The sequence below is a fragment of the Aspergillus brunneoviolaceus genome, assembly GCF_003184695.1.
Source record: "Aspergillus brunneoviolaceus CBS 621.78 unplaced genomic scaffold BO95scaffold_31, whole genome shotgun sequence".
In the NCBI taxonomy this organism is placed as follows: Eukaryota; Fungi; Ascomycota; class Eurotiomycetes; order Eurotiales; family Aspergillaceae; genus Aspergillus; species Aspergillus brunneoviolaceus.
The window spans coordinates 260,927-283,576 of record NW_020290761.1 but is presented as its reverse complement, the minus strand read 5'-3'; the positions used below and the strand labels follow the sequence as shown (position 1 = coordinate 283,576).

General features: G+C 53.1%; 11 protein-coding genes across 11 annotated transcripts; 6 read left to right on the top strand and 5 right to left on the bottom strand.

Annotated features, from left to right (window-relative positions):
* Positions 1–317: 317 nt before the first annotated feature.
* BO95DRAFT_442464 (translation initiation factor eIF2B catalytic subunit epsilon) lies at positions 318–3,218 on the bottom strand. Its single transcript, XM_025586432.1, has 6 exons — positions 3,013–3,218; positions 2,849–2,926; positions 2,686–2,742; positions 2,470–2,594; positions 1,205–2,376; positions 318–1,149 (listed from the first exon to the last, which is right to left on the bottom strand). Exons 2-6 carry the CDS (start codon positions 2,924–2,926, stop codon positions 473–475), a joined length of 2,109 nt encoding a protein of 702 aa, XP_025442599.1. The 5' UTR covers positions 3,013–3,218; the 3' UTR covers positions 318–472.
* Positions 3,219–4,035: 817 nt separating this feature from the next.
* skn7 (putative stress response transcription factor SrrA/Skn7) lies at positions 4,036–6,849 on the bottom strand. The gene is made up of 7 exons (XM_025580459.1): positions 6,698–6,849; positions 6,583–6,599; positions 6,332–6,404; positions 6,116–6,259; positions 5,110–6,060; positions 4,867–5,056; positions 4,036–4,805 (listed from the first exon to the last, which is right to left on the bottom strand). Exons 1-7 carry the CDS (start codon positions 6,755–6,757, stop codon positions 4,291–4,293), a joined length of 1,950 nt encoding a protein of 649 aa, XP_025442598.1. The 5' UTR covers positions 6,758–6,849; the 3' UTR covers positions 4,036–4,290.
* On the top strand, positions 6,575–7,144 carry BO95DRAFT_123342 (uncharacterized protein). The gene has a single exon (XM_025580460.1). The coding sequence runs from the start codon at positions 6,765–6,767 to the stop codon at positions 7,086–7,088; it is 324 nt and encodes a 107-aa protein (XP_025442597.1). The 5' UTR covers positions 6,575–6,764; the 3' UTR covers positions 7,089–7,144.
* A 2,544-nt stretch (positions 7,145–9,688) lies between these two features.
* BO95DRAFT_442460 (peroxiredoxin family protein) lies at positions 9,689–10,855 on the top strand. Its single transcript, XM_025586431.1, has 5 exons — positions 9,689–10,084; positions 10,244–10,343; positions 10,395–10,440; positions 10,503–10,668; positions 10,731–10,855. The coding sequence occupies exons 1-5, from the start codon at positions 9,877–9,879 to the stop codon at positions 10,757–10,759; spliced, it is 549 nt and encodes a 182-aa protein (XP_025442596.1). The 5' UTR covers positions 9,689–9,876; the 3' UTR covers positions 10,760–10,855.
* Positions 10,782–11,835, bottom strand: BO95DRAFT_442459 (BolA family protein). The gene is made up of 2 exons (XM_025586430.1): positions 11,389–11,835; positions 10,782–11,257 (listed from the first exon to the last, which is right to left on the bottom strand). The coding sequence occupies exons 1-2, from the start codon at positions 11,483–11,485 to the stop codon at positions 11,082–11,084; spliced, it is 273 nt and encodes a 90-aa protein (XP_025442595.1). The 5' UTR covers positions 11,486–11,835; the 3' UTR covers positions 10,782–11,081.
* A 195-nt stretch (positions 11,836–12,030) lies between these two features.
* BO95DRAFT_442458 (Nif3-like dinuclear metal center hexameric protein) lies at positions 12,031–13,577 on the top strand. Its single transcript, XM_025586429.1, has 4 exons — positions 12,031–12,255; positions 12,323–12,366; positions 12,432–12,557; positions 12,639–13,577. The coding sequence occupies exons 1-4, from the start codon at positions 12,188–12,190 to the stop codon at positions 13,481–13,483; spliced, it is 1,083 nt and encodes a 360-aa protein (XP_025442594.1). The 5' UTR covers positions 12,031–12,187; the 3' UTR covers positions 13,484–13,577.
* A 29-nt stretch (positions 13,578–13,606) lies between these two features.
* Positions 13,607–16,120, bottom strand: cog6 (Golgi transport complex subunit COG6). The gene is made up of 2 exons (XM_025584263.1): positions 15,768–16,120; positions 13,607–15,701 (listed from the first exon to the last, which is right to left on the bottom strand). The coding sequence occupies exons 1-2, from the start codon at positions 16,068–16,070 to the stop codon at positions 13,698–13,700; spliced, it is 2,307 nt and encodes a 768-aa protein (XP_025442593.1). The 5' UTR covers positions 16,071–16,120; the 3' UTR covers positions 13,607–13,697.
* A 135-nt stretch (positions 16,121–16,255) lies between these two features.
* BO95DRAFT_442456 (uncharacterized protein) lies at positions 16,256–17,245 on the top strand. Its single transcript, XM_025586428.1, has one exon. The coding sequence runs from the start codon at positions 16,365–16,367 to the stop codon at positions 17,208–17,210; it is 846 nt and encodes a 281-aa protein (XP_025442592.1). The 5' UTR covers positions 16,256–16,364; the 3' UTR covers positions 17,211–17,245.
* Positions 17,246–17,299: 54 nt separating this feature from the next.
* Positions 17,300–18,244, bottom strand: BO95DRAFT_442454 (heat shock 9/12 family protein). The gene is made up of 3 exons (XM_025586427.1): positions 17,790–18,244; positions 17,536–17,728; positions 17,300–17,481 (listed from the first exon to the last, which is right to left on the bottom strand). Exons 1-3 carry the CDS (start codon positions 17,821–17,823, stop codon positions 17,439–17,441), a joined length of 270 nt encoding a protein of 89 aa, XP_025442591.1. The 5' UTR covers positions 17,824–18,244; the 3' UTR covers positions 17,300–17,438.
* Positions 18,245–18,521: 277 nt separating this feature from the next.
* BO95DRAFT_442453 (NYN domain-containing protein) lies at positions 18,522–20,551 on the top strand. Its single transcript, XM_025586426.1, has 2 exons — positions 18,522–19,751; positions 19,800–20,551. Exons 1-2 carry the CDS (start codon positions 18,828–18,830, stop codon positions 20,418–20,420), a joined length of 1,545 nt encoding a protein of 514 aa, XP_025442590.1. The 5' UTR covers positions 18,522–18,827; the 3' UTR covers positions 20,421–20,551.
* Positions 20,552–20,605: 54 nt separating this feature from the next.
* BO95DRAFT_412919 (putative MFS monocarboxylate transporter) lies at positions 20,606–22,448 on the top strand (the record flags this gene model as incomplete). Its single annotated transcript, XM_025584262.1, has 3 exons — positions 20,606–20,796; positions 20,882–21,230; positions 21,328–22,448. The coding sequence occupies exons 2-3, from the start codon at positions 21,047–21,049 to the stop codon at positions 22,446–22,448; spliced, it is 1,305 nt and encodes a 434-aa protein (XP_025442589.1). The 5' UTR covers positions 20,606–20,796; positions 20,882–21,046.
* Positions 22,449–22,650: the final 202 nt, after the last annotated feature.

The following is a 22,650-nucleotide window of genomic DNA, read 5'->3' as shown; positions in this document are numbered from 1 at the left end:
ATCATGCAACGATAAATCTGTCGCCTCAGGGTGCAAAACTGGCGAGCTCCCAACTCAGGTCAGGAGAAAGGAGAGAGAACACAGCTGACATCAAAAAAGGGACTTTATATGTCACCTTGAGGCTCCAAAGTGGGGACGGATGCAGGCTGCAGAGCCATTCAGCCTAGTTACTGACCCCGTACCACCTACACCCCCTGGCGGATCAATTGTTACTAGGATCGGGGGGAGGTGATTTCCGAGTTGAATATGTCGCAAGTCGAATAACCTCAGCTACAGCCCCGTTTTTCCAGAGGAATGACGCATCCCATAACTAAAATCTACTCTCCACATAGCATCTGACCGCTAAATTTGTAGCCTGTTATTTCAGGCACCTAGGTACCCAGGTATCACAAGGTGTATATCATCGTTGACCGATCATGATCGTAGCTTGGATCTTGAAAGCAGTCTATATGCCACAGTCTAGGTCATTCATTCAGTCGTCATCTTCCTCCTCCTCGCTCTCTTCCTCTTCACTACTCTCCTCCTCCTCAGCATTGGCCAACCAGTCAACAAACTGCTGTGCTTGGCTGCGCACTTGGCGCATCTCCTCGGTGCTGCTCGAGCGCTCATCGTCCCACCATTGCTCGTAGGCTTCCTCGTCAATGATTTCCAAGTCGTACAGCTCCTTAGCGATGAACAAGAGAACCGTATCGCCACGGCTGCGGTGCACCAAGTCCTGCTGAAGGAGGACAAGCAGGTCAACCTGGTCGGGCTTGTCTTCACGCTCGCGGTCGAACAAGGCCCGCTCGACGATTTCCCGGTACTTGCCGAAGATCTCTCGGACCGCCTCTCCGGCGCCCTTTCCACCTTCCATCAACTGCGCCACCCGCTTCATGAACGCGGAGACCACGGCGCGGCGAACCTGGTGGTCCGAGGCGTTGGCCGTCATACGCAGACTAACCAGTTCCAGCTGAACCACATCCGACGTGACGCCTTCCCGCAGACTGTCATAGACGCTGGCCGCAGCATCGTGTACAAAGTGGTCCGAATCCTCATCATCAGACATCGTAGTACTAAAGCTCCCAGAGCGGGAGCCGCCAAAGTCGGAAATCTCTGATGAAAGTGTGGAGATGGAGTCGGTGGATAGCGAGAGATGTGCCATGTTGTAGACTGCAGGTGTACGGTTAGCGAGAATCAGGCATTCAGCCGAAGGGAAAGTACTTACTCAATCCTGACGAGGCGTTACTGGCTGTGTCATCCTCATCCTCATCTTCGTAGGGAACATATTCGTAGCCCGTACCCCCTTCACCGACAATCTCAGGCTCGCTAGTGGGTACACCGTCGTCCTCGTCTCTGGGTGCTTTCGTGATGCGCAGTCCCTCGGTAACCTTAATTCCGTCGGCAATCTCCACGCCAAAAGAGATGAGAGCACCAGGCTCGACGGTACAGTTCTTTCCAACGACTGCCCGGTCGGCAACGATGGCCTGTCTGACTGTCGTTCCGTCACCAATCACCGCACCGTCCCAGATGTAGGCACCTTCCAAGGTGACGTTCTTGCCAATCTTGCAGTCCCGGCCGAGAACTGTATCCTTGACCGTCGTCTTGTCCCCGATACTCGTTCCCTGGCCGATAACCGTTCGGCGGCCGATGACACACGAGCGGGCCAGAGTCACGCCCTGTTCCTGGTACAGGCTTCCCTTGCGGAGCTCGTAGTTGTGTCCTGGAAGGAGGTTGGTGTCGGGGCAAAGAGGATACGTCCATCGGGAGATGATATCCTTGCTGATAGCATCGTACGCCTTCAGGTTCCTCACGCGGGCCGCATAGTGGTCCTTGATGATGTGCGTGTGAATCGTCTTGCCGTTCAGCTCGTAATCTTTCAACACACCGAACAAGAACTGCTTGCGCGGCGCCTGGTAATCGAAGCTGTCGGACCAGAGACTCAGCACATCAGGCGTGCAGATATCGATGTTGCAGTCGATCAGGTCCTGGCGCAAGTCGATTTCCTGGTGTGAAGTGATGATTTCCGGTTCGATGTTCAGGCGCGTGGAATCGGGGTTGTGTTGGTCAATCTCCTCGTAGTGCAGACAACGGTCCTTGGTCGGGTCGATCACAAAGACGGGGGACACGGAAGAGGCCTTGGTCCGGTGGTTGCGGCCGGCTTCCCGCAGGATCATAGTCATGATCGCATTCTTGTCGGCTTCGCGACGAGCACGGTGCTTGGCCAAGGCGCCTTCGATCGGCAGGTTGCTGATGACATCGCCGCTGACGACGATGAAATCTCCGGTAATCAGGTGCTTGCCATCCAGATCACGCATGACATCTCCGACCGAGGTTGACGTCGACTTGAGGAAAGTCAGCTGCTTGAAGGGCGACGAGGGCGCTCTCCACTTCGACGCACTATCCAACACCTCTTTGTCAGCCTCACAGCATCAATCTCAACATGCACGCGAAAATGCGCCGCCAGCCTTCCCCGAAATTCGATCCACATACTTGATATATCGCTCCAGCTGATCCGAATGCGCACCACCGTATAGGAAGACATCCTCGACACCCGCATTGGCAAGGAACTCAAGGGTATATTCGATAAGAGGAGTGTTCGCGAGCGTCAAGAGACACTATATCCTCCGCCAAGAGGTGTTAGCCCACGTATACTCATGATTCCTTTGCCCTCCCCGCCAGACTTTCCAAACACAGCACACAACGTACCCGAGGTCTTTCCAGAGTGAAGGGCTCAAATCTCGTCTCAAAGGTATCCGCAAGCACCTAAATCACAAACCACCAGAATGATCAGCCAAAGCCCAGCTTCGATGCCCGAGCCGGCCGGCCGGGATCTCCTCATAAATAACGTTTTCATGAAAACCAAGCATACCACCGCCTGGAGCGTCTCCTCTACCGTCTCCGCAGCATTTCCCCTCTGCTTCGGTGCGCCACCTTTCTTCGGACCCATCTAAAGTAGTCGTATCTCAGCATGATTTCATTCGCGGCCCGGAAGGAGACATTGAGCCCAGCGGACACAAAAGAGCACAAACTCACATCGGATAATTTCAGAAGTATAAACTAAGGCTTTTCTTCTGGCAACTTTTGTAGTTTTTGACTCTGCCAAGCCTTACCCAAGCGCGTAAAGAGTCTTCTCCGGAGCTGAGAGAGAGTTCGTTAGCTCGAAGATGAAGCTCACGGGGGTGATGCCGACGCAAAGTGACAACCGCGTTGGAGAGAGAGTCACAAAATCTCCGCCAAGCCTTTGTCCCTCCGTCGGAGTCAGACTTCATCCCACCTTGCGACCTGTTTGCTTTGTTTGCCGAAGCTCATTGCTGTCGCGATGGGTCACGTGGGAAACTGTGTCATGTGACGGGAGAGCCCTCAGCCACAGCTGCTAACCGCAGTTGGGAGTTGTCGAGTCCAGAACGTCATCCACGGTCTGGGCCCTCCTGGACTCAAAGGAATCCCCCTTGTTCAGGAACCGTGGGTCTAGAACTCAAGCTGCCATAATTTAGCTGATGAACGCTCGATCGGGGGGCCGCTGAAAGCTTGGGTTGCGGTGGGCGAGGATCAGATCTGCCCCTCTGAGGGCCAAATGAGTCTAAAAAGTGGTGTCCACGGTACTGTAGATGTATCCCTTTTTGGTAGCTTACGTGTGCTGTACGGACTCAACTGAAACAACATTTCCTGGCTTCGAGAATCAACTCAATCGACTGCTTTATGGAAAGAAGCTGTATGGTATTGATGCATAGGAATGCTGTTGTATGTATCTTGATCACAAATCTTCTTGGAAGCAGCTTTTCTGCAACTTCGATAAGATAACAAAGACGTAAGAGAGAAATTGCCTGCACCCCACAATGGGATTACACAGATGCCAGCGCCTCAACGATCCACAAAACTGATAATACGTACAAAAAGATGATACTCATGCTGCCAGTCCGTGGGCCCGTGAACGGGCCCACGAACCTGGATGCCAGGAAACAGAGACCTTCAGAACTAGCCCAGTCACCCTATACGAATAACAACCGACCAGCTTTGCTGCAAGCGGGTCCCCAAATCAGATGCAAATGATAAGACGCGCCCCGACACCGTGATATATCGTATAATTCCAAAAGGGACAGAAATGTAGCACAACTCCTGAATGTCACAACAAGGTATGGTTCAATAACCATCGCAAAAAGGTTATGAAAACTCATGGAATGGAGAGCTCGAGGATAGGATGTTCAACGAGCGGAGAGATGAAGAAGTAGATGGATGGAATCTAGGGTCACCGCTATTGCAAAAGGGGAGGTGGGAGTGGCGGGGAGTGATACAAAGATAGCCGCACGTCAGCTAGCCAGTTCGTGTGGCCTGCATGGAACTGACGATAGGCTGGCTTGGATGTGCGTACATCCGCGGCCTCTTGGCCATGCCCGGGTTTTCACCCGCACTCGACATTTCTGAAAGTTGCCGTCGTACCTGTGGCCGAGCAGCGGGTGCTGCTTGGGCAAGGGCCACAGTGGGAGTGGCATATTGAACGCCGTTTTGATCAACGGCGTATGCAGCGGGACCCGGGGTCGTGGGAACATACTGACTCGGGACAGGCTGCATGCTATGAGGTACAGCGGCCATGCCTTGGTATTGGCCCGGTGACTGCCAGTTGTTCACCGATGTTGCCGGTGACTGGCCTGGAGAGCTGTCCTCTTTGATCGAATGTGCGGCGGAGCTCTGAGCAGCCATCGTGACAGGTACGGCTGGCTGCGGAGCTTCTATAGTCTGCGATGCGACTTTCAAATGGGACAAGTGCTTCTCAAGCATATCGAGAAGACTCTTTCGCGTGAATGGTTTGGGAAGGACATCGTCCATGCCTAATTCAAGTCAGTCTACTGTGGTACTGTAATGAGCAGGAGATCGAGAGCAATGACGTACCATGCTGGAAATAGAGCTGGATATCGTCGCTCCTGATATTGGAGGTCATGGCTATGATAGGAGTCCTATCAAACTGGCGGATGAGATGCGTTGCGGAGACACCATCCAGATTAGGCATAATGATATCCATGAGAATCAAATCATATCCGGGGTTGGCCTGGGCTTTCGTCACGGCCTCTAATCCATCGAGCTGAGAGCCAAGTCAGCGTTGAATGCGAGAAGAAAGTTTTGCGAGAAGCATACCGCGGTATCGATGATACAAGAGAATGAGTATAAGAATTTTCCGCCGATCTGACGACACGTCTGATCGTCTTCCACAAGCAAGATACGAGGGCTGCGGGCCCAACCAGGATCGACATTTGCGCTCTTCTTGCGATTGTCGGGAACTTGTTGGACCTGTTGTACTTGCTGGACTTGCTGGACCTGTTGGACCTGCTGGACTTGTTGTCTCCGAGAGTCGTCGACCTCTTGTTTCGGCATTGGGTAGGGAACATTCTTGACATGCTCGCCGTACATAGGGTCAATTCCATTGGTCGCACCCACGGGATAAACCACGGGCTCGACATCACCATTCATCTTCGAGTACACCAATGCTGGGTTTGCTGCCGCAGCAGGTGCGCGCACCACGCCATTGCGTGAGGCGCCATCCATGCCAGGGGCAGGTACAACCGCCCCGGCAGCCTTGGACGGATCAGCAACCCCATCGAGGCCGACGAGGTTGAACTGGATCTCCGCGTTCATATCATTCAAGAGTTTGGTGGCCTGCTGCAAGGGCGAAGAAGGCTCATCGTCCATTGTAGCCACCTGGGAAGGGCTGAGGGTCGAGCCTGCTTGACCCTGGGCCTGGAAAGAGGCAGCCGCCTTGCTGTCCCGCCGCTGACGGGCGTCGACGGAGAGTAGGTAGTTCATGACCTGGTGAATGACACTTTCGTGGTTGAGAACCGTTTTCTGAACTCGCATCACTTCCTGCAACATCAACTGATGATCGACAGTCAGTTGCGCATAGCGGTCTGACAAGTGCTGGATCTGTTGTTGCTGTGCCACGATCTGTTGATTCAAGAGATCAATCTGTTGGGTGGGGACCGAGTCGTCGGTGGTCTGGGTCTGTTTGCGCGGGGCGGGAGCCTTCCGGCGAATGTTGTCGAGCGACTCCTTGCTGTTCGCTCTGAACTCGGGATGCTTGAATTCCCACGCCTGCAAATCTAATTAGAATAAGACTAGCTTCCGCTGCGCATCCCTGCACACTTACATTTTGCCCATAAGGTGACTGTCCATTCTCCTCGTTGTTCTGCCTCACTTTGTGGAAATCGTACTTGTTGAGTTGTCGCACGAAGCTGGCAAAGTTGCTGTGTTTGAAGTGCTTCGGCAGAATAGTCTTTGTGAATTTCTCACACTAAGAAGATGAACGCAATTAGTCAAAGGGTTTGCGATCGCGGGGGAAGTTGCGAGGTGCGAGACACGGTACCTCCAAAACGACGAAGCTGTCCCCTTCATCACCCCATCGCACAATTTCCGCATAGGACGGGTCCTCCAGCATCCTTTAGAGAACGTCAGTATGCATGGTAAAAGTAGTATAGTCGATCGTCGACACTGATTTGGCGCAGAGGTGGAATAGAGGGCTAAGAGGGGGGGCGAGGCGTCGGGGAGGAGGACAGGGTTGGATGAGAGGCGAATAGCGACGATCAAGGAACGGGAGAAGCAAATAGAGAGACTCACTTGTAGAGTTTCCGTACCTGAGCATGATGGTTAGCAACTGAAACATATAGTAAAACAATACGATAGAACAATATTCTCGAGTATGGGTTTAACGAAGATCACGACGAAGACTTACAAAATCGCTGGAATTGCCGGCAGGGGCGGCGCTGGTCGAGGTCTGGCCACCGTCCATCATGGGCTAGATGGGTCGCGACCGATCGAACAAGCAACAGGCTCAACACACGTCGCAGCGACCGGGAAGGAAAGGGAACCAGTCGGGCGCTCAATTCAAAGATCGCAAAGAAGTAAGAAATATGACTATCGGCGACGAGCCAAGAATAAAAATAAATAATAGGAATAGAAAAAAAATGAAAGACACAATCAAGACAGAGGAAAGAAGAAGAAAGGGAGAAGGGAAAAAAATAAAAAAAAAAGAGGAATGGGGAGGGGGGGGGGGGTGGGTAAGGCAAGAGAAGGGGAAAAAGAGAACAGTAGTAGCATGGACTGGACTGGAGACTCGACTTTAGACCCTCCGTCCGAGTGGCCGAATGGGCGGCGCAACAGATGGATTGAGTGGTGTGGTGGAGGTGTAAGTTGAAGGGAGTGAGTGTGCCAGTCCGGTAGGAAATGGGAATGGAGATTAATTACCATTAGTTAATCGATGGGTTTTTAGTTTGAAGGTGGGACTGGGTTGTGGCAGACTGGCAGACTGGCAGACTGGCAGACTGGCAGACTGGCAGTCAGACTGGCAGTCAATTCAGTCTTTAGGAAGAGGAAGAAGAGGAGGGGAGGGGGTGATTGTTTTTTGGGGTTGGAACCATTGACTTGATTTGGCCGGGCGGCGGCGGGCGGCGTTGGCTTGGTAGAGTTGTACCGTACCGTACCTTGAGAGTCGAAGGTGTTTTTGATGTCCAAGAAGGGGAAATAGTTAATTCGATTCATATATTTATCTACTTGAGTAATTTTTTTCTTTGTCTTGGTACTCGAAAAGATCATCATTATCGTCACCATCATCTTCTATACTACCCGCTCGACCGCTGCATGTGCTGTTTCAACCATTTGGCAATGTATACCTCGCCAGTAGACTTTTTGTAACTTAGTAGTAGTTCATTGTAGTAGCCTGGAAAGTGGGTTGCCCCAAGAGTAACAGGCAGTAACTAACTCATTAGTAGTACTGGTCAGTAGTGTGGTCACTAGCCACAACATCCGATGGTCAGGTAGTCATTCAGACTATTGACTATTGATCTCCTTGACAATGTACTGTATTCTTATAAACTCCTTCCCTTCGCTTGAATGCACAACCGTAGACAATACCAAAAGATAACATCGTTGCGATCATTTGCATTGTTTTCAACTTCCCCCCCCCTCTCCTGCGTATTTGCCAGGCTTTGATATGCCCGAATTGGCTTAAATTTCTTTCCCCCCCAAAGCAAGGAGATAGGAGGGGTAGACAGGAATTCTAACCCTCACTAAAAATTTAGAGCCTCGGGGCTAACGAAGGACAACTCAAGATGGGCCAACCCAACTGGGACTCTCTTAACACACGAAACAACGTCACTGGATAGAAGAAAGAGACAAAACCAGGATTGGGAGAGAAGATCACGAAAGTAGTTGAAAGGGGAAAAAGAAAATTAAATACCTGGAGCCCGCGATTTGGCGAGCAATTCTGGCGGAAAAGCCGGTTGGAAGCTGTCAGTGCGCCTGAACGGTTGCAGACAAGCTGCATGAAAAGGATGGGCAGGATGGGGGGGATGACATGGAGATAGGCTGGTGCCGCTGGGAGGGGCCGTCAACCTGTGCGTCCACGATCACCTGGGCAGAAATCAAGACTGCCTTTACTGGTGTCTCGTTTCGGCTCCGACAAATGATTGCCTAGTACTCCGTACCGTCTGGAGGATGAGAAGAGGGGAAGGAAAATCTCAGACAATTCGTTAGGCTCGAAGCTAGGAATGCGATGGCATCAGCCATGAGAATGAGCGAAATATTACCTTCTCAGTAGATTAAGTATCGGTAAGTAGTTCAGTCCCTCTCCCGTCTCTCCTGTCTCTTTTTCACCCACCCCCATTATGATCATCAAACAATGATGGAGATCGGGGATCCATTCAGTGAGGGGAGGTTCACGGGATTCGGCAACGGCTGCCGATCACTCGCTGAACCTCGCTGAATAATACTTCGGTAGCCGACAGGGCCAGAGAAGGAGAAGAAGAAGAAGAGAAGATCAGACAGAACCGTGCAATTCCCAATTTGAGCCAGTGATTGTGATCAATAACTTTCACAAATTACCACTATCACAGCTGGTTAGCCAGTCCAATACCAATCACGGACTTAAAAGTACTATGAGTCCGGTAAATGAAGCTATGGCCTCATCATGCACGCACTAGTCCGGGGTACTGCGATTCTTATGGTCCCCATGGCGGCATGGCCCAGCGGTTTAATATAAAACGGTACCCGACTGCTTGGTCGCCCGCAGACTTGACTTCTCTCGGACTCGCCAACGGACATGGAAGACTGGGGAACAAAAAAGCATTTTGTCCCGTCCAGCCTAGCCACCAGCTAAGTTAACTATGAGTTGGGTGGGATGCGGCCCAGAGTCGAGACTCATCGCACGGAGAACGCCACTTGAATGTGCTGCACCCTTGCAGTCCGATATACTGAAGACAATGCAGGGCAATCAATCATGAAACCAGAATATGTACTGTCATCTTACAAAGATCCAGCCCGGTCGATGAGGGTCCAATGCCTGCTCGGGTCAGCTTAATCTAGCTCAGGCAAATTGTATGCAGCTTTCTTCCAATCCTAGGATTGAACCATCCTCCTCTATACCTCTATACATGCCGCGTAGAGACCACAACACAACATCAATATCCCGCCCGTCTGCATAGCATACGAACTTGAGGTGGCAGACCTTGCAGGGGAAGCGAGGACAGCCTCACCTGAATCTGGTTTCTTGTCCTCGATCAAGGTTAAATCATTGGCACAATTCCTTTGTCCCATGGAATAAAGATGCACGTTTTGGCAGTGAGTAAAGTCGGTTGACGTCCGGGCGCGATGCAGGCGGAAGCGACCATGACGAAATAATGTTCCGGGTGATTGGGGAGCTGCCCCGTCCACTCACTCACTCCCTCCCCAAGCTCTCTCCCTCAGGAACTTCCACATCCTCTCTCTCTCTCCCCCCCCTCTTTTTTCGACAAACTTTGTACCTCAACTCTATTCAGGGGTAGTGGCAATTTTGAAACATCAAATTCAAGCAATCTCTTCCCCCGCGATATATCCTCTTCCCAAAGTCCACCTCATTAGTCAATTCATCAATTCACAATGTTCGCCGCTCGCCGTTTGACCGCTGGCGTTCCTCGCGTCCTGTCCCAGAGGGCGCTTTTCCACAACACCGTCCCGGCGTTCGTTCAGAAGGGCGATGCCATCCCCGATCTCGATGTCCTGGTCGAGAACTCCCCCGGCAACAAGGTCAACCTCGCCAAGGAGCTGAAGGGCAAGGGAGTCATCATTGGCGTCCCCGCCGCTTTCAGTATGTGTCATTCCCGGTTTTGCGCCTGAAACCTTGCTAGCCACGCATGACTTCCTCTGGCTTCATCCCTCAAATTGAGTTCGGAGCTAGTCATCTGCAGCATGGCTACCATACATACGATGTCGGATCGGAGGAACGATATTGACCGGTCGTGTGTAGGCCCCGCTTGCTCCAGCACCCACGTGCCCGGCTACATCAACCACCCCAAGCTGAAGGAGGCCGGCCAGGTGTTTGTTGTTGCCGTCAATGATCCTTTTGTGTAAGTCGGCGATCTGGCGAGGCTTGGATAGTATACTAATTCCGCGCGCAGGACCAAGGCCTGGGGCGAGTCTCTCGATGCCTCTGGCAAGAGCGGCGTAAGTACACTCATTATCTTCTCTAGGCATGTCAAACAGACCAGCTAAATCCTGAGTGTCAGATCCGGTTCCTCGGTGACCCTACAGGCAAGTTCTCCGACGCCCTTGATGTTACCTTCGACAGCGCCTCCATCTTCGGAAACAACCGCAGCAAGCGCTACGCGCTGGTTGTCGAGAACGGCAAGGTCAAGGAGGCCTTCGTGGAGCCTGACAACATCGGCGTCAACGGTATGTGTACACTACAGTGTTTCACACGCATTATCCTCCAATTGCTGATGTGCTATGTACAGTCTCCGCGGCTGAGAAGGTGCTGGGTTAAGCGAGCCGAACGGCGTGACGCGGGCAATCTATTCTGTAACTATAGAAATCTGTTATACATGCGAAAAAACCGTATAATATTTATTCATGATCAAGATTCTTTCTCGCAACCATAGCAGAACTTTAGACATGGCCGGCAGTGTGCAAAGCCTCTCGCACATGGAACATTCCCTTCTCTCCAACGCCCGCAGATTATGATAGTCTTGTACAAGATTCTACCCTTGTACGTGTTGATGGAGACCCAAAATTTGAACCTTCCATCGCCGATGATTGCCCGTAGTTTCTCGGCTGCAACACAACGTCTCAAACAGGGAGAAGCAGCCTCAGCCCTGGTGCAGAGCCTGCCACTGCTCGGGGGTGTAGCACTTGGGCGTCCAAGCATGAATAGCAGCGATCTCGGCCTTGAGGACCGAGTTTACCAAGCGGTGACGGGCGAGCATGGTTTTCTTATCGAACTGGGGGGAGACAATGACCGCCTGGAAAGCCTGGCCACAGCCACCTATATTGAAAAGAAAAAGTGGTCAATATTTCCGACGTCCATGATCAATCCAAGAAGCACAGCACAGATTGAATCCCACACGCGGGGGAAACGCAGCAGAATTAATCAGCAACGTAGGTGACCCGACCTACCCGACAGATCTTCAATCTCCACGTGTTGCGCCTGGAGCTGGTCAAAGAGCTTGCTCTTCAGCAAGTCGGCGGTGACACCGGAGGTCGCATCGGCCATGGCTGCGTGGACGGCGGAGAAGGAGCGCGCGGAGAGGGAAAAAGTCGACTTCGGAGGGAGGCCCGGAGTGCGGAGAAGATAGCGGCAACTTCTGCTCAGCGAGAAGAAGGTGGTGCGGGAGTACATCAAGTAGTGCTTCGTGAGGGAGGGGAAGAGGGGAGAGGGGAGAGGAGAGAGGAGTGTCGAGAAGGAGGGGTACGGTGGTTGTTGTTGGTTGTTCTTAGGTAAAAGAAAGTACTCCGTCGAGACTATGATGTGTTGCGCGATGGGACGGATATGACGATGCAGTTGGGGCTATGTTTTTTTTTTTGGCTGTAGACTTCGCGCGCGGGCGGTGATGCTTCTTCCGATGTAGGATGACGGAACCTCCATTGAAACTAATCAAGGGAAAGGCTTCTCTGCACTGCGATATTGGTCAGCGAAACCCGGCTGTGGCTGGTGTGGGAGACTAGTATGCATTTGGGGTTTAGTTTATGTCTGTGCGGTTGTGGCGTAAGCTCATCCTCGGCTTCTGGCGAGATTAATCCTCCTCTTAACTTCTCTAGCTTCATTGATCTAGAACAAAGGGAAAACATCGTGAACAAGCTCAATCTAGGTCATATCAAGAAGCAGCTCCCACCGGAACGTCCATATATACTTGCTTTGACTCGCACAGTGTCTATGAACTCTCTGTTTCGGCGATCGTCTCGTCTTTATTCCACAATGGCTGCTTCTTCGAACCCCGCCTCATCGCCCTTCACCCAGGCTGTCGTGAGCTCCATGAGGAAGCTGTATGTGATCTCGTCTCGGGCGCTGGATACACACTCCACTCCCTAACACTAATTATTCTTCCCATAGCTATCCTGAGTCATTGGCCGACAAAAGCTGGGACAACACCGGCCGTGAGCTCCCTCCGCCAGCCTCATCCCCACGCCCCCTCCATCCACTAACGGTACCGACGATGCAGTACTCCTCGAGGCCCCCTTCAACGCATCGCGCCGCCAGAAGAACTCCGTTCTCCTAGCAATTGACCTGACCAAAGCCGTCGCCGACGAGGCCATTGCGCGCCGCGACTCCATCGTCGTAGCCTACCGTACGCTTTTCTCTATCCGTCCCTGCAGCCATTCCACCTCGAAACTAACCCACCTTTCCCTTGTTTCGCGCAAACATACAGACCCCATCATCTTCCGCGGCCTCAAATCCCTGACCTTCACGGACCCGCAACAACAGACCCTCCTCCGCCTGGCCTCCGAAGGCATCAGCGTGTACTCGCCGCACACGGCGATCGACGCGACCCCGGGGGGCATGGCCGACTGGCTGTGCGACATCGTGACCGGCGCCATCATCACGCCCGCCACCCCGACAAAACCCACCTTGACACAATCCTCGTCCGCCACGTACTCCCACCCGGTCTACCCCGCCCCGCAACCGGCCACCCAGGCAACCAAAGTCCCCAAGCACACCCGCCACACCATCCTCCCGTCCCCGCCGCCACTCCCCGAAGGCGTCGAGGACACGGCCGGCATGGGCCGCATCGTGACCTTCACGGACCCGGAGCCGCTGACCGCCATCATCGACCGCATCGCCCAGGGCGTCGGGTTCCCCGGCGGGATCCCCATCGCCATCCCGCAGGGTGCCTCGGTGGATGCGCTGAAGATCCGCACGGTGGGCGTGTGCCCCGGCTCCGGGTCCGGCGTGCTGATGAAGAAATCCCCGATCCCCGATCTGCTGTTCACGGGCGAGCTGAGCCACCACGAGGCGCTGGCGGCCATCGAGCGCGGGTCCGTGGTCGTGGCGCTGGCGCATTCGAACACCGAGCGCGGGTACTTGCGGGCCGTGATGCGCGAGAAGTTGGCCAAGGAGGTGGAGGAGACCTGGCGGGTGCGGAGGGAGGAAGGGCAGCAGCAGCAGAAGGATGCGGAGGGGGGATTGAAGGAGGTGTTTGCCGATGGCTCGTGCGAGGTGGCGGTTAGTGAGAAGGATCGGGATCCGTATGGGATTATGGTGAGACAGGGTTAGAGTTTTTGAAGAAGACCCATGTGGTGGGGACTTGGGTGGAAATGAGCATGAGATACCTTCGTGTAAGTTGGGTCTCTTGCCGAGAGAGAATAATAGTACACGCATCAACAAACGTATATATCTATTTACAATTCCATCAACTCAAACCAGAGAGTAAGTACATCGACACATATATACAACACCACACCACACACACACCTTCTCAAAGTATCTACTAGCTCAGTAGAACCCGGATCTCGCCCGTCGTCCGAGGGAACAACTTCCTCAGGCCCCATTCCTTCTCGTCCTCCCCGGCCTCCTCATTATCCCCACCTTCGACTACACCCTTCTCCTCCGCCCCATCCACACCTTCATCCCCATGACCACCACCCTTGGCCAACGAGCTCCTCCGCGCCTCATCCGCCCCGATAATCATCCCCTCGACGAACTCAAAGTCGCGACAGAACGCCTCGACTGCCTCCTCGGTCACGCTCTTCACGAACGTCGCGCTCTGCACCCGCTTCAGATGATCCGTGGCGTCCATGAGCGCCGACGGCAGGAAGTCGTCGAGCTGTTGGCTGGTGATGATGAGGGCGTCGGGCTGGAAGGCGGGCAGGGTGGTGATCTGTGCGATATGGGAGAGTTGGGGCTGCTGCTGCTGTTGGGCTTGTTGATTGGCTGGGTCGGTGGGCTTGGGGGCGGCGGACGGAGGAGAGAAGGGTTCCAGGGCTATGAGGAGAGTCTGGAGGCCGGATTCGGTAAGGAGGTAGTTGTGTTGGATGGCGAGGAGGTCCATGCGCAGGGCGGAGAGGGTCGCGCTGAGGGGTGGGAGGTGGGTTGCGCTGGCGAAGGGGTACGGGGTGAGGATTGCGCGGGTGGCGAGGTGGATGTTCGTGAGGTAGATGGTTCGTTGAGTGGGAGGGAGGCCCTGTGCTGTGAATTTGGCGAGGTCGAGGAATGGGTCCAAGGCACAGCGGAGAACTGGGGTGAATCTGTTGGGCGTGGGTTCTTGGGTGGTGCTGATCTTGTTGTTGTTGTTGGTGGGGGAGGAGGGTAGTTCCTCTGCGCCGAAGGAGATGTCGTGCGATTTCATGAGAAGGGTGAGCGATTCTAGGGCGTCTTGGATAAATTGCGGGGGCGAGAGATCGTCTGGCGGGGTGAGGGCCGAGTGGTCGGTCGAAAGACTGCGGACTTCCTCCTGCATGAGGGTTTCGAAGTGGTGGAAGGTGAATCTCTCCAGGGTTTCGAGGAGCTCGGCCAGGTTGGATTGAGATCCAAGGAGTTTGGCGAAGGTGGTTCGGTAGAAGGAGAGGAGGTTGACCACCTTGTAGCATGTAACGGGGTCATCGTGGCCTTGGATGACCAATTCGACTCGCTGGCGAAGGGCCCGTGAGACGCCGACCAGGTCACGGTTGACGAGATCGCTGAGGGCTTTCTGTCCGTCGAAGGTGACTTCTTGGTCTTCATCGATGCGTGACCACGGCTCACTACTTAGGCCGGCCTGGATGCCCTTGGCGAGCTCCTCGCCGTCGTCAACAAATAAGGATTCCAGGGCTTCCCGTTCCGAAACAGTGGTTGAGTGCACCCAAGCCAGCATATCGCCAATGTAGCGCAGAGGATCGTGTGCAGAAAACTCGATCGGCTTCACCTGACGGTCACCGCCACCTCCGGTAACTGCATCCGTAAGAGCATAGTGGAAGGCATCAGAGAGAACGTAATCCCGAGCCTCAGCGAAGAAATCCAGACAACTGTGAAACAGACTGGGTCGCTCCGCCAGCACGCGGAGAACGCGCCGGATGGAGCTGCTAATGCGAGGGTCTTCCAGGTTGAGAGACCGGAACTCTTTCTGAATCCATCGATAGAGCTTCTGATAGGCGGAGTTCAGGCTCCTGGTGCTTTTCTCCATGAGCTCCAGACCGAGTCGCTCGTTCTCTCCACCTAGAAGCACTTCGCAGTCTCGGTGCACCTGCTTCACTCGGGCAAGGACCTCGAAGAAGTGGTCATCAATTGGTTCCTCTGCAGCCGTCAATACCAGAATTTCCTCCTCCGGGACAACAAAGTGTTGCGTGAACGCATCGAGCAGCTGTTGTTTGGTCTCCGCCTCGGTTTTTTGCCTCATCAACGCAGACGCTTCTTCCAGAACGGGCGTTGTATCCTGTTTGGCCAGAACAATATGTTTGCGCATCTCCTCGCACGTTTGGTTGAGGTTGGTGATGACCGTTCCGATCCGCTTCAGTTGCTATTGAATCATATAGTGTCAGTATCACTCTACTCCCGGCTCTGGCTCCATGGGGGCCCATCTTACCTCCGCAACCTTTTTAAAGTCGCGCACAATCTCAGCATTGCAGTCGACGACTTCCTTCTGAACGTCTAGACGGAGTTGCCTTCGGACTTCTGCAGTATTATGGATTCCTCGGAGACTGAGGGTCTCCAAAGCATCACGAATGTCTGAATCCGCGTATGAGGCGGAAAGTACACTTGTCAATCGGTTGGACAGCGCATTGGATCGCTGCTGGGTCGGGGGAGAGAGCGGAGAAGAAGCTGGGGAGGAGGCTGTTGTCGAAATATGACTCGTTAGATGTGCATTCGGTGGGAAATAGCTCGCCATGGTGGCTTGATCAAATGGCGCCTGAGCCAGCTGCGTGAAGAGGATAATTGGGAGCTGCGGAGTATCGCAACAGAAGCGGAGAAAGGCCCGCGGGCGGAAAAGGAGCGGCGGGCGTTTGCTTATGTCAGGCGTTTTCAGGAACAAACCCACCCCGCGGAGAAGAAGGAGCTGGCAACCATGTTCATGGATGCATTGATTGTTGGCTTTGTGTCATTCTTCTCTAATTTCAACCCATACGAGGCCCTTTCTGCATAGTATCACCTCAAGCCACTCTTACAGATTGCCATACTCTCCATGGATAGTCCTCTTTTCTCCCCCGCCAAGGCACGTCAAGCTGCCATTGAAGCCAAGGATTGGGCCTATGTGAACACCTGGCTGAACCGGCAGTATGCGCCTAACCCAATCCCCAAGTTTGAACGGAATGAAGACACATTACGGACCTTGCTTGCCCTGGCTGCCGCCAATGATACAGCGGATGAAGAGGCAATGGTAGTGCATGAAGCACGCGAGCAAGCGGTCCAAGCCTACAAGTCTCAGGAACGGAGCGAGGCAACGAAAAAAATCGAAATCTTGGATGAGATAGAGCTCTCACTTGATGAGAGCGGTAGACAGAGTCTTGACGATCTGGCGGAAACGACTGCAGTGCTTGGGGCTTTGAGCACCGATGCAGTTGACCTCGGTCAGTCTATCATTGACCTCACGACGGAGGAATTCAACGTGCAGGAGCAAATGTCTAAAGTGGAAGCACTGCAAAACTATCTGGAGAGAGAGCTGGCTACTCTGCGGGCGCAACTGGATGACCTTCGGAATAATGAAGCTTTTGAGACGCCTGCTGATCTCCCAGCATTGACGGCCGAGTGGACACGGAATACCAAGTCGCTGGGTGCGAAAGTGGGTGAGTATCGGGACAAAATCGCTTATCTTTCAAGAAACAGGGGCAAGGAACCTCGGCTGGAAGATGTCATGGCAAAAGAGGCGGACGTGATAAAGCTTCTTGAAACAGTCAGAAGTCTGGAGACAAGGATAAACATGCTCCATGATCTTCCCGGGGATGTCCCTGGGGCTCGCGCGAATTGCAAGGAGCTAGAAAGGAAACTCCAAAGATTTGTTCGTGAACGAGATGCAATGGCTAACAGATAGATGGGAATGAAAATATTTAACTACGAAGAATGCACAAAGTTCTGTTAAATGTTGTATTAAACCTAGTGAGAGTAGTACAGTCAAAGGCTTGGTATCGTCAACTCATGAAAATCATAAGAACAATCTGCCCATAGCCGCCAGTGTTCCTCCGGCAATGATTCACAAGATGAAAACCGAAAGTCCGCTGCAACCCATGTTACAGTTGTACTTGGGTATTATGAAACCGATTTAGTTGTCGCCGAGGCCGACAGCGTTCTTGATCTTGTCACCACTGCTTAATAGTTAATACCACTCGTCAATTAGGATAAAGATGGAGGATACTGACATGGACTGGGAAGCACCACCGTGGGCGGTGTTGTCATGGGAGCGCTGGGTCTTGTCGAAAGCCTCCTGAGTGGTGGACTTGGACTGGTCAGACTGGGTGCCACGAGCAAGGCGATCAGTGGTGTCGGTGAAGGTCTCCTTGACCTTGTCCTGGGTGGACTTGGTGGAGTCAGGAGTGATCTCCTCCTTGGCCTCTGCAGATGCATGTCAGTTGTCAAGTCCGCAGCGAGGGGGGCAACTGCAGTAGACACTTACTGGTAGAGAAATCCTTGCGACCGGCGTCAGACATGTTGATTGATTGTTGTTTGAACGAGAATTGTTCTTGAAAGAAGTTCTAGTAGAGAGTTGAGAAGCTTGGTTGATTGTTTGAGATTGTTAGTTGATGGAAAAGAAAGGTCTGAGAAGGTTGATGAAGAGGACTTTATATAACATTTGACTCCCATAGAAACCACTCGATGACGTCGTTTCGTTCATCTTCCACATTCACCATCACACGCCATCCGAGCCCTCTGTTTCGTATCCAGGGGCGTTTCCATGGAAGAGATACCAGCGAATGGACGTCATCATGAGGAAGTTACCCCGGCCCCAATCATGGGGCAAGATCGAGATGATAGTCCTAGTCTGACGGATGTGGATGGCCTTTGGCTCCATTTTGGATACCGAGGCTTGCAGAGAATCAGGGAATTTTCCCACTTGCGATTGAGTCCAGATCCAAGTCTGGACCATGACGTCGTCATGACTCCATCCCCAGATATCTCTGAAAACAGCTTAGCGCGTGTACAGCCGCCAAGCCCCGGATTATCATTATTACAGTTCCTAAAATACGCTACCCTACTTTAGGACTAGCTCAGATTGGATCTATAACAAGCAAGCGGTCACAATTGACAGAAAGGTGACAGCTGTTCACCGCCACCCGATGACTCCGCCCCGTTCGAGCCCGAGTCGCCCCATGCCTAACTAACCGTTGCTGGCGCTTCCCGTCTCTCCTTCTGAATACTCATTCTTTCTCCTCTCTCTCTTTCCCTCACTCCTTCCTGCTTTCTCATGCCAACGTTCTCTATACGGGTCTTTCGACCACCATGTGGATTTTCTGCATCTTGATGCTTTCAACTTCTTCAACTTCTTTTGCAGACTCATTCTCATAGTCTTGTGATTCGTGTGATTTCTTCCAGTCAGCCAGTCTTTCCTATCTTTTACCATTGATATAAACAACCCCGCCCTTATCTATCTTGGGCGCCTATTGAAGTCTCTTTGCTCCACACACCTTATTGTTTCTCGTTGTCGAATCTTTCAATGCCATCGTCTGCTGAGTCCAATTCGAACTGGGATTTCACTGCGGTGATAAACCTTCTTCGCACGCCTACCTACGGCGGCGGCAGCTCATATGCACCTTATCGCCACCGTGATTCTCTCCCAGCTTCCCATTCTACCGAGGTAGCAAATCAGGATGATCCCACTTCCAAAAGCTCCCAGCAACCTCAACTGAGCTTGGGGGTTCAGTCTCCAAGGCTTGGTGATTTTGGGTCACTGTGGGATTACTTGGGGGATGCCAGCAATCTGTCGTCCGATACAGACATTGAACCTCAAGCTCAAGGCCTGTCCCCATCCTCGCCACCGAACCTTCCGATCGAAATACTTCAACAACATTCGTCAAGGAAGTTGGTAGTGAAGAATACCGACCAAGAACCTCCTCGGACACCACCCAAACCTATTCCTAGCTCTGGGATTGCCAGAGCACGCAAAGTGCAAGCCAAGGTTATTGCTGAAACATGCAAGGCTAGCCTCAACAATGCATCAGCCAAAGCTACTCACGACCTAAGCTCAAGTGAGAGCAGCCAGGGTGCAGATTCGGACGGCAGTTTGAGTGTCTTCGATCCTCCCCTCACTACAAAAAAAGGAATCCTTTCTTTGGTTCCTCCGCAAGTGGGTGCAGCGAGTACTTCTGTCGACCCATACGATACCCCACCATCCTCATACGATGAGACGGTGGAGCCTTTGGCTTCGAAAGTTGCCAAGTGCCCGCCTAACCCCGACCCTTTGAGTATCCAGTCTATTACCTACAAGTCGGCCACGGAGCGGAGAATTGGTCTCTTGACCAAACTGTTGAAAAACTTCCCGGACTATGCAAATATCGTTGCCCAGGCGAATCGTCCTGTGGTCAGTAAGAAGGACAAGAATCCATGCCGTCCTATTCACGTCTTCGTGGATATGTCTAATGTAAGTCTCGCCATCTGAAGCACCATATGCATAACTAACGCGTTTTAGATTATGGTTGGCTATCACGATACCATGAAGCTGTCTCGGAATATTCCTGTGAAGACGCGCATTCGCCGGTTGCCATTGTCCTTCCAAAACTTTTCTTTGATCCTAGAACGCGGGCGGCCCACTGCCAAGCGAGTCTTGGTTGGGTCTGACCGGTTTGCTGCCATCCGTGAAGGTGAACAGCTTGGCTACGAAACCAACATCCTTAATCGTGTGCACAAGGTTAAGCACATGACCGCCCGTCAGTTGAAGTTTCGAAAGAATCTTCGGACGGGTTCCCACGACCCCGGTAGTGGTTCTGAAACGAACGAGGGACCGGAGGAGCGTTGGGTTGAGCAGGGTGTGGACGAAATTCTACATCTGAAGATTTTGGAGAGTCTGCTTGATACAGACGAACCCGCCACCATTGTTCTTGCCACGGGCGACGCGGCGGAAGCCGAGTTCTCGGGTGGGTTCATGAAAATGGTGGAAAGAGCACTGCGACGCGGGTGGACCGTGGAGTTGGTCAGTTTTACTCCCGTTACTAGTTATGCTTATCGCCGGAAGGACTTTCGCGCGAAATGGGGAAGTCAGTTCCGGATTATAGCGTTGGATGACTACCTTGAGGAGCTACTTGGCCTGTGATAATTCAATTGTCTCTTCTCTCCCTTGCCTCACTGTATGAAACTTATGAATTTGTGCAAAATCATAGCTCAAAATTCAATGTAGTCGTCAGATGTAAAGCCCTGATAAATATAGATTGACAGTCAGCAGCCCGCATTATTGTGAATCCTTTGTCCTCTGCATAGTTAATAGTCATTGTCAGAATTGTCAGAATTATCAAAATTATCAGAATGGGTTTCACCAACCCAACTCGATTTCAACACTCGACGGTACGAGTTCTGACTCGGTCCATGGTTCAATTGGTTTCCTACTAAGCCAACCTTGAATACGGAAATTCTCGCCGGAGTGAGTCGAAAGCAGCAGCAGCAGCAGCAGCAGAAATCTTTGACTCAATATGGTACGTATCCCAATGATGTGGAGTACCATGTATAAATAAAAAAAATGAATTAGGTTAAGTTAGAGTTACCTAACTAACTCGATAGTTGATCTCTTTATTTCTCCACCCGCACGCCCTTCAAGTGACCTTGTCTGCCCCACCCCCAAAGGCTCCCCTTCGAAATAGATGATGATAAAAGGGAAAATGTCTGTCCTTTTCGTTCTTCGACACAGGTCATCTTCACCAAAGCACCAAACATTCCCTGAATAGAATGTTGAATCAGGAGTTAACCAACTTGAACCCAGAACCCGAAACATCCTCTGAACTTCCGGAAGATGTCGCCCCCACCACTGGGTCCGTCAGTCTGGCATTCCCCGAAGGTGGGCGCGATGCATGGACTTGTCTGCTGGGCTCCGCGTTAATGATGTTTCCATCTTTTGGCTTCCAGACTGCCGGTGAGTTCTGATCGATTTGTGTGAGGAGACAAGACACTTTCCACTGATTCTCATTTCTGACTCTCATTCTGACTCTCATTCTGACTTGGTCCTGCAGTGGGAACCGTGCAAGATTACATCAGTGTCCACCAGCTGGCTGACTACAGCGTCCGCGATGTCGGGTGGATCACCGCCATCCTCACCTTCCTGACTCTCTTCCTCGGGGTTCAAGTCGGACCCCTGTTCGATCGCTACGGGCCGCGCGTGCTGCTGACCTGCGGCTCGCTGGCCAGCTTCCTCTCCTACCTTCTGCTCGCCGAATGCTCGCAGTACTGGCAGTTCATCCTTTGCCTGAGCATCCTGGGCGGCATCTCCGCGGCGGTCGTGACCACTGTGGCCATCAGCGTGCTGAGCCACTGGTTTTTCCGGCGGCGGGCGCTGGCGTCGGGCATCTGCATGGCGGGGTCCTCGGCCGGGGGCGCGATCCTGCCGCTCATCCTGCGCCGATGCTTCGGCCAGTACGGGTGGGCCTGGTCGCTGCGCATCATCGCCCTGGTCGCCCTGGCCTGCTACGCGCTGGGCATTTTCCTGGTGAAGGGCCGCCTGCCTGCCAGCACGCAGAGTGGCGCCACGATCGACCTCACCGTCTTCCGGTCGCCGCGGCTGTGCTTCCTCGCCGTCGCCGTCTTCGCCTTCGAGTTCATCATCTTCGGCTGCGCGTCGCTGCTGCCCACCTACGTCCGCTACGCCAGCCTGGCGCTCGACGTCCAGTACTACTCGCTGACGGTGCTGAACAGCATGAGTCTGCTGGGCCGCGTCCTCCCCGGGCTGGCGGCCGATCTGTTCGGCCGCTTCAACATCCTGCTGTCGCTGGTCGTGCTGACCCTCCTCGTCATGGCCGCCGTCTGGATCCCCGTCGGCTCCCACGACGAAGCCACGCTATACACCGTGGTGGCGATCTTCGGCTTTGGATCCGGGGGCTGGATCTCGCTGGCGCCCGTGTGCGCGGGCCAACTCTGCCGGACAGAGGAGTACGGCCGGTTCTACGGCACCATCTACAGTGTCGCGGCCTTTGGCGCGTTGCTGACGGTGCCCGTGGGTGGAGAGCTGCTGCAGAAGACGACCCCGCAGGTCTTGGTGGGATTCTACGCCGCGGTTCTGGTCGTCGGCTTGGTGAGTGTCGTTTGTTCGCGGTGGGCGCTATTGGAGTGGAGGTGGAGATGGAAGGTGAAGGTCTAGTTAGGTACTTGATAGATAAGTGCACATCTCACTCAATCAGTACATATAAGCATCGTATGATATTCATTTACTTTCTCCCATTTCTCTTTGCATCGCCCACCTGGCCTTCGCATTTAACCCGTGGTTCCCCTCGGGGCAGCAAGAATCTACGCCGGACACGGGAAAGTACAATTCCCTCCGTCTACTACTTCGGCAACGAGAC

Excerpts from the sequence above, each read along its gene's own strand:
- BO95DRAFT_442464 (XM_025586432.1), bottom strand. The coding sequence starts at position 2,926 with ATGGGTCCGAAGAAAGGTGGCGCACCGAAGCAGAGGGGAAATGCTGCG. Across the intron at positions 2,743-2,848 it reads AGGAGACGCTCCAGGCGGTG|GTGCTTGCGGATACCTTTGA; the intron begins GTATGCTTGGTT and ends TTTGTGATTTAG. Across the intron at positions 1,150-1,204 it reads TAACGCCTCGTCAGGATTGA|TCTACAACATGGCACATCTC; the intron begins GTAAGTACTTTC and ends GTACACCTGCAG.
- skn7 (XM_025580459.1), bottom strand. The coding sequence starts at position 6,757 with ATGATGGACGGTGGCCAGACCTCGACCAGCGCCGCCCCTGCCGGCAAT. Across the intron at positions 6,260-6,331 it reads ACAGCTTCGTCGTTTTGGAG|TGTGAGAAATTCACAAAGAC; the intron begins GTACCGTGTCTC and ends TCATCTTCTTAG. Across the intron at positions 6,061-6,115 it reads AGTCACCTTATGGGCAAAAT|GCGTGGGAATTCAAGCATCC; the intron begins GTAAGTGTGCAG and ends TTAGATTTGCAG.
- BO95DRAFT_123342 (XM_025580460.1), top strand. The coding sequence starts at position 6,765 with ATGGGTCGCGACCGATCGAACAAGCAACAGGCTCAACACACGTCGCAG.
- BO95DRAFT_442460 (XM_025586431.1), top strand. The coding sequence starts at position 9,877 with ATGTTCGCCGCTCGCCGTTTGACCGCTGGCGTTCCTCGCGTCCTGTCC. Across the intron at positions 10,344-10,394 it reads GCCGTCAATGATCCTTTTGT|GACCAAGGCCTGGGGCGAGT; the intron begins GTAAGTCGGCGA and ends TTCCGCGCGCAG. Across the intron at positions 10,441-10,502 it reads ATGCCTCTGGCAAGAGCGGC|ATCCGGTTCCTCGGTGACCC; the intron begins GTAAGTACACTC and ends CCTGAGTGTCAG.
- BO95DRAFT_442459 (XM_025586430.1), bottom strand. The coding sequence starts at position 11,485 with ATGGCCGATGCGACCTCCGGTGTCACCGCCGACTTGCTGAAGAGCAAG. Across the intron at positions 11,258-11,388 it reads GGAGATTGAAGATCTGTCGG|GTGGCTGTGGCCAGGCTTTC; the intron begins GTAGGTCGGGTC and ends TTTTCAATATAG.
- BO95DRAFT_442458 (XM_025586429.1), top strand. The coding sequence starts at position 12,188 with ATGGCTGCTTCTTCGAACCCCGCCTCATCGCCCTTCACCCAGGCTGTC. Across the intron at positions 12,256-12,322 it reads GTGAGCTCCATGAGGAAGCT|CTATCCTGAGTCATTGGCCG; the intron begins GTATGTGATCTC and ends TTCTTCCCATAG. Across the intron at positions 12,367-12,431 it reads AAGCTGGGACAACACCGGCC|TACTCCTCGAGGCCCCCTTC; the intron begins GTGAGCTCCCTC and ends CCGACGATGCAG.
- cog6 (XM_025584263.1), bottom strand. The coding sequence starts at position 16,070 with ATGGCGAGCTATTTCCCACCGAATGCACATCTAACGAGTCATATTTCG. Across the intron at positions 15,702-15,767 it reads ACTTTAAAAAGGTTGCGGAG|CAACTGAAGCGGATCGGAAC; the intron begins GTAAGATGGGCC and ends ATGATTCAATAG.
- BO95DRAFT_442456 (XM_025586428.1), top strand. The coding sequence starts at position 16,365 with ATGGATAGTCCTCTTTTCTCCCCCGCCAAGGCACGTCAAGCTGCCATT.
- BO95DRAFT_442454 (XM_025586427.1), bottom strand. The coding sequence starts at position 17,823 with ATGTCTGACGCCGGTCGCAAGGATTTCTCTACCA. Across the intron at positions 17,729-17,789 it reads TCGCAAGGATTTCTCTACCA|AGGCCAAGGAGGAGATCACT; the intron begins GTAAGTGTCTAC and ends ATGCATCTGCAG. Across the intron at positions 17,482-17,535 it reads GGTGGTGCTTCCCAGTCCAT|TGGTGACAAGATCAAGAACG; the intron begins GTCAGTATCCTC and ends ACTATTAAGCAG.
- BO95DRAFT_442453 (XM_025586426.1), top strand. The coding sequence starts at position 18,828 with ATGCCATCGTCTGCTGAGTCCAATTCGAACTGGGATTTCACTGCGGTG. Across the intron at positions 19,752-19,799 it reads TCTTCGTGGATATGTCTAAT|ATTATGGTTGGCTATCACGA; the intron begins GTAAGTCTCGCC and ends AACGCGTTTTAG.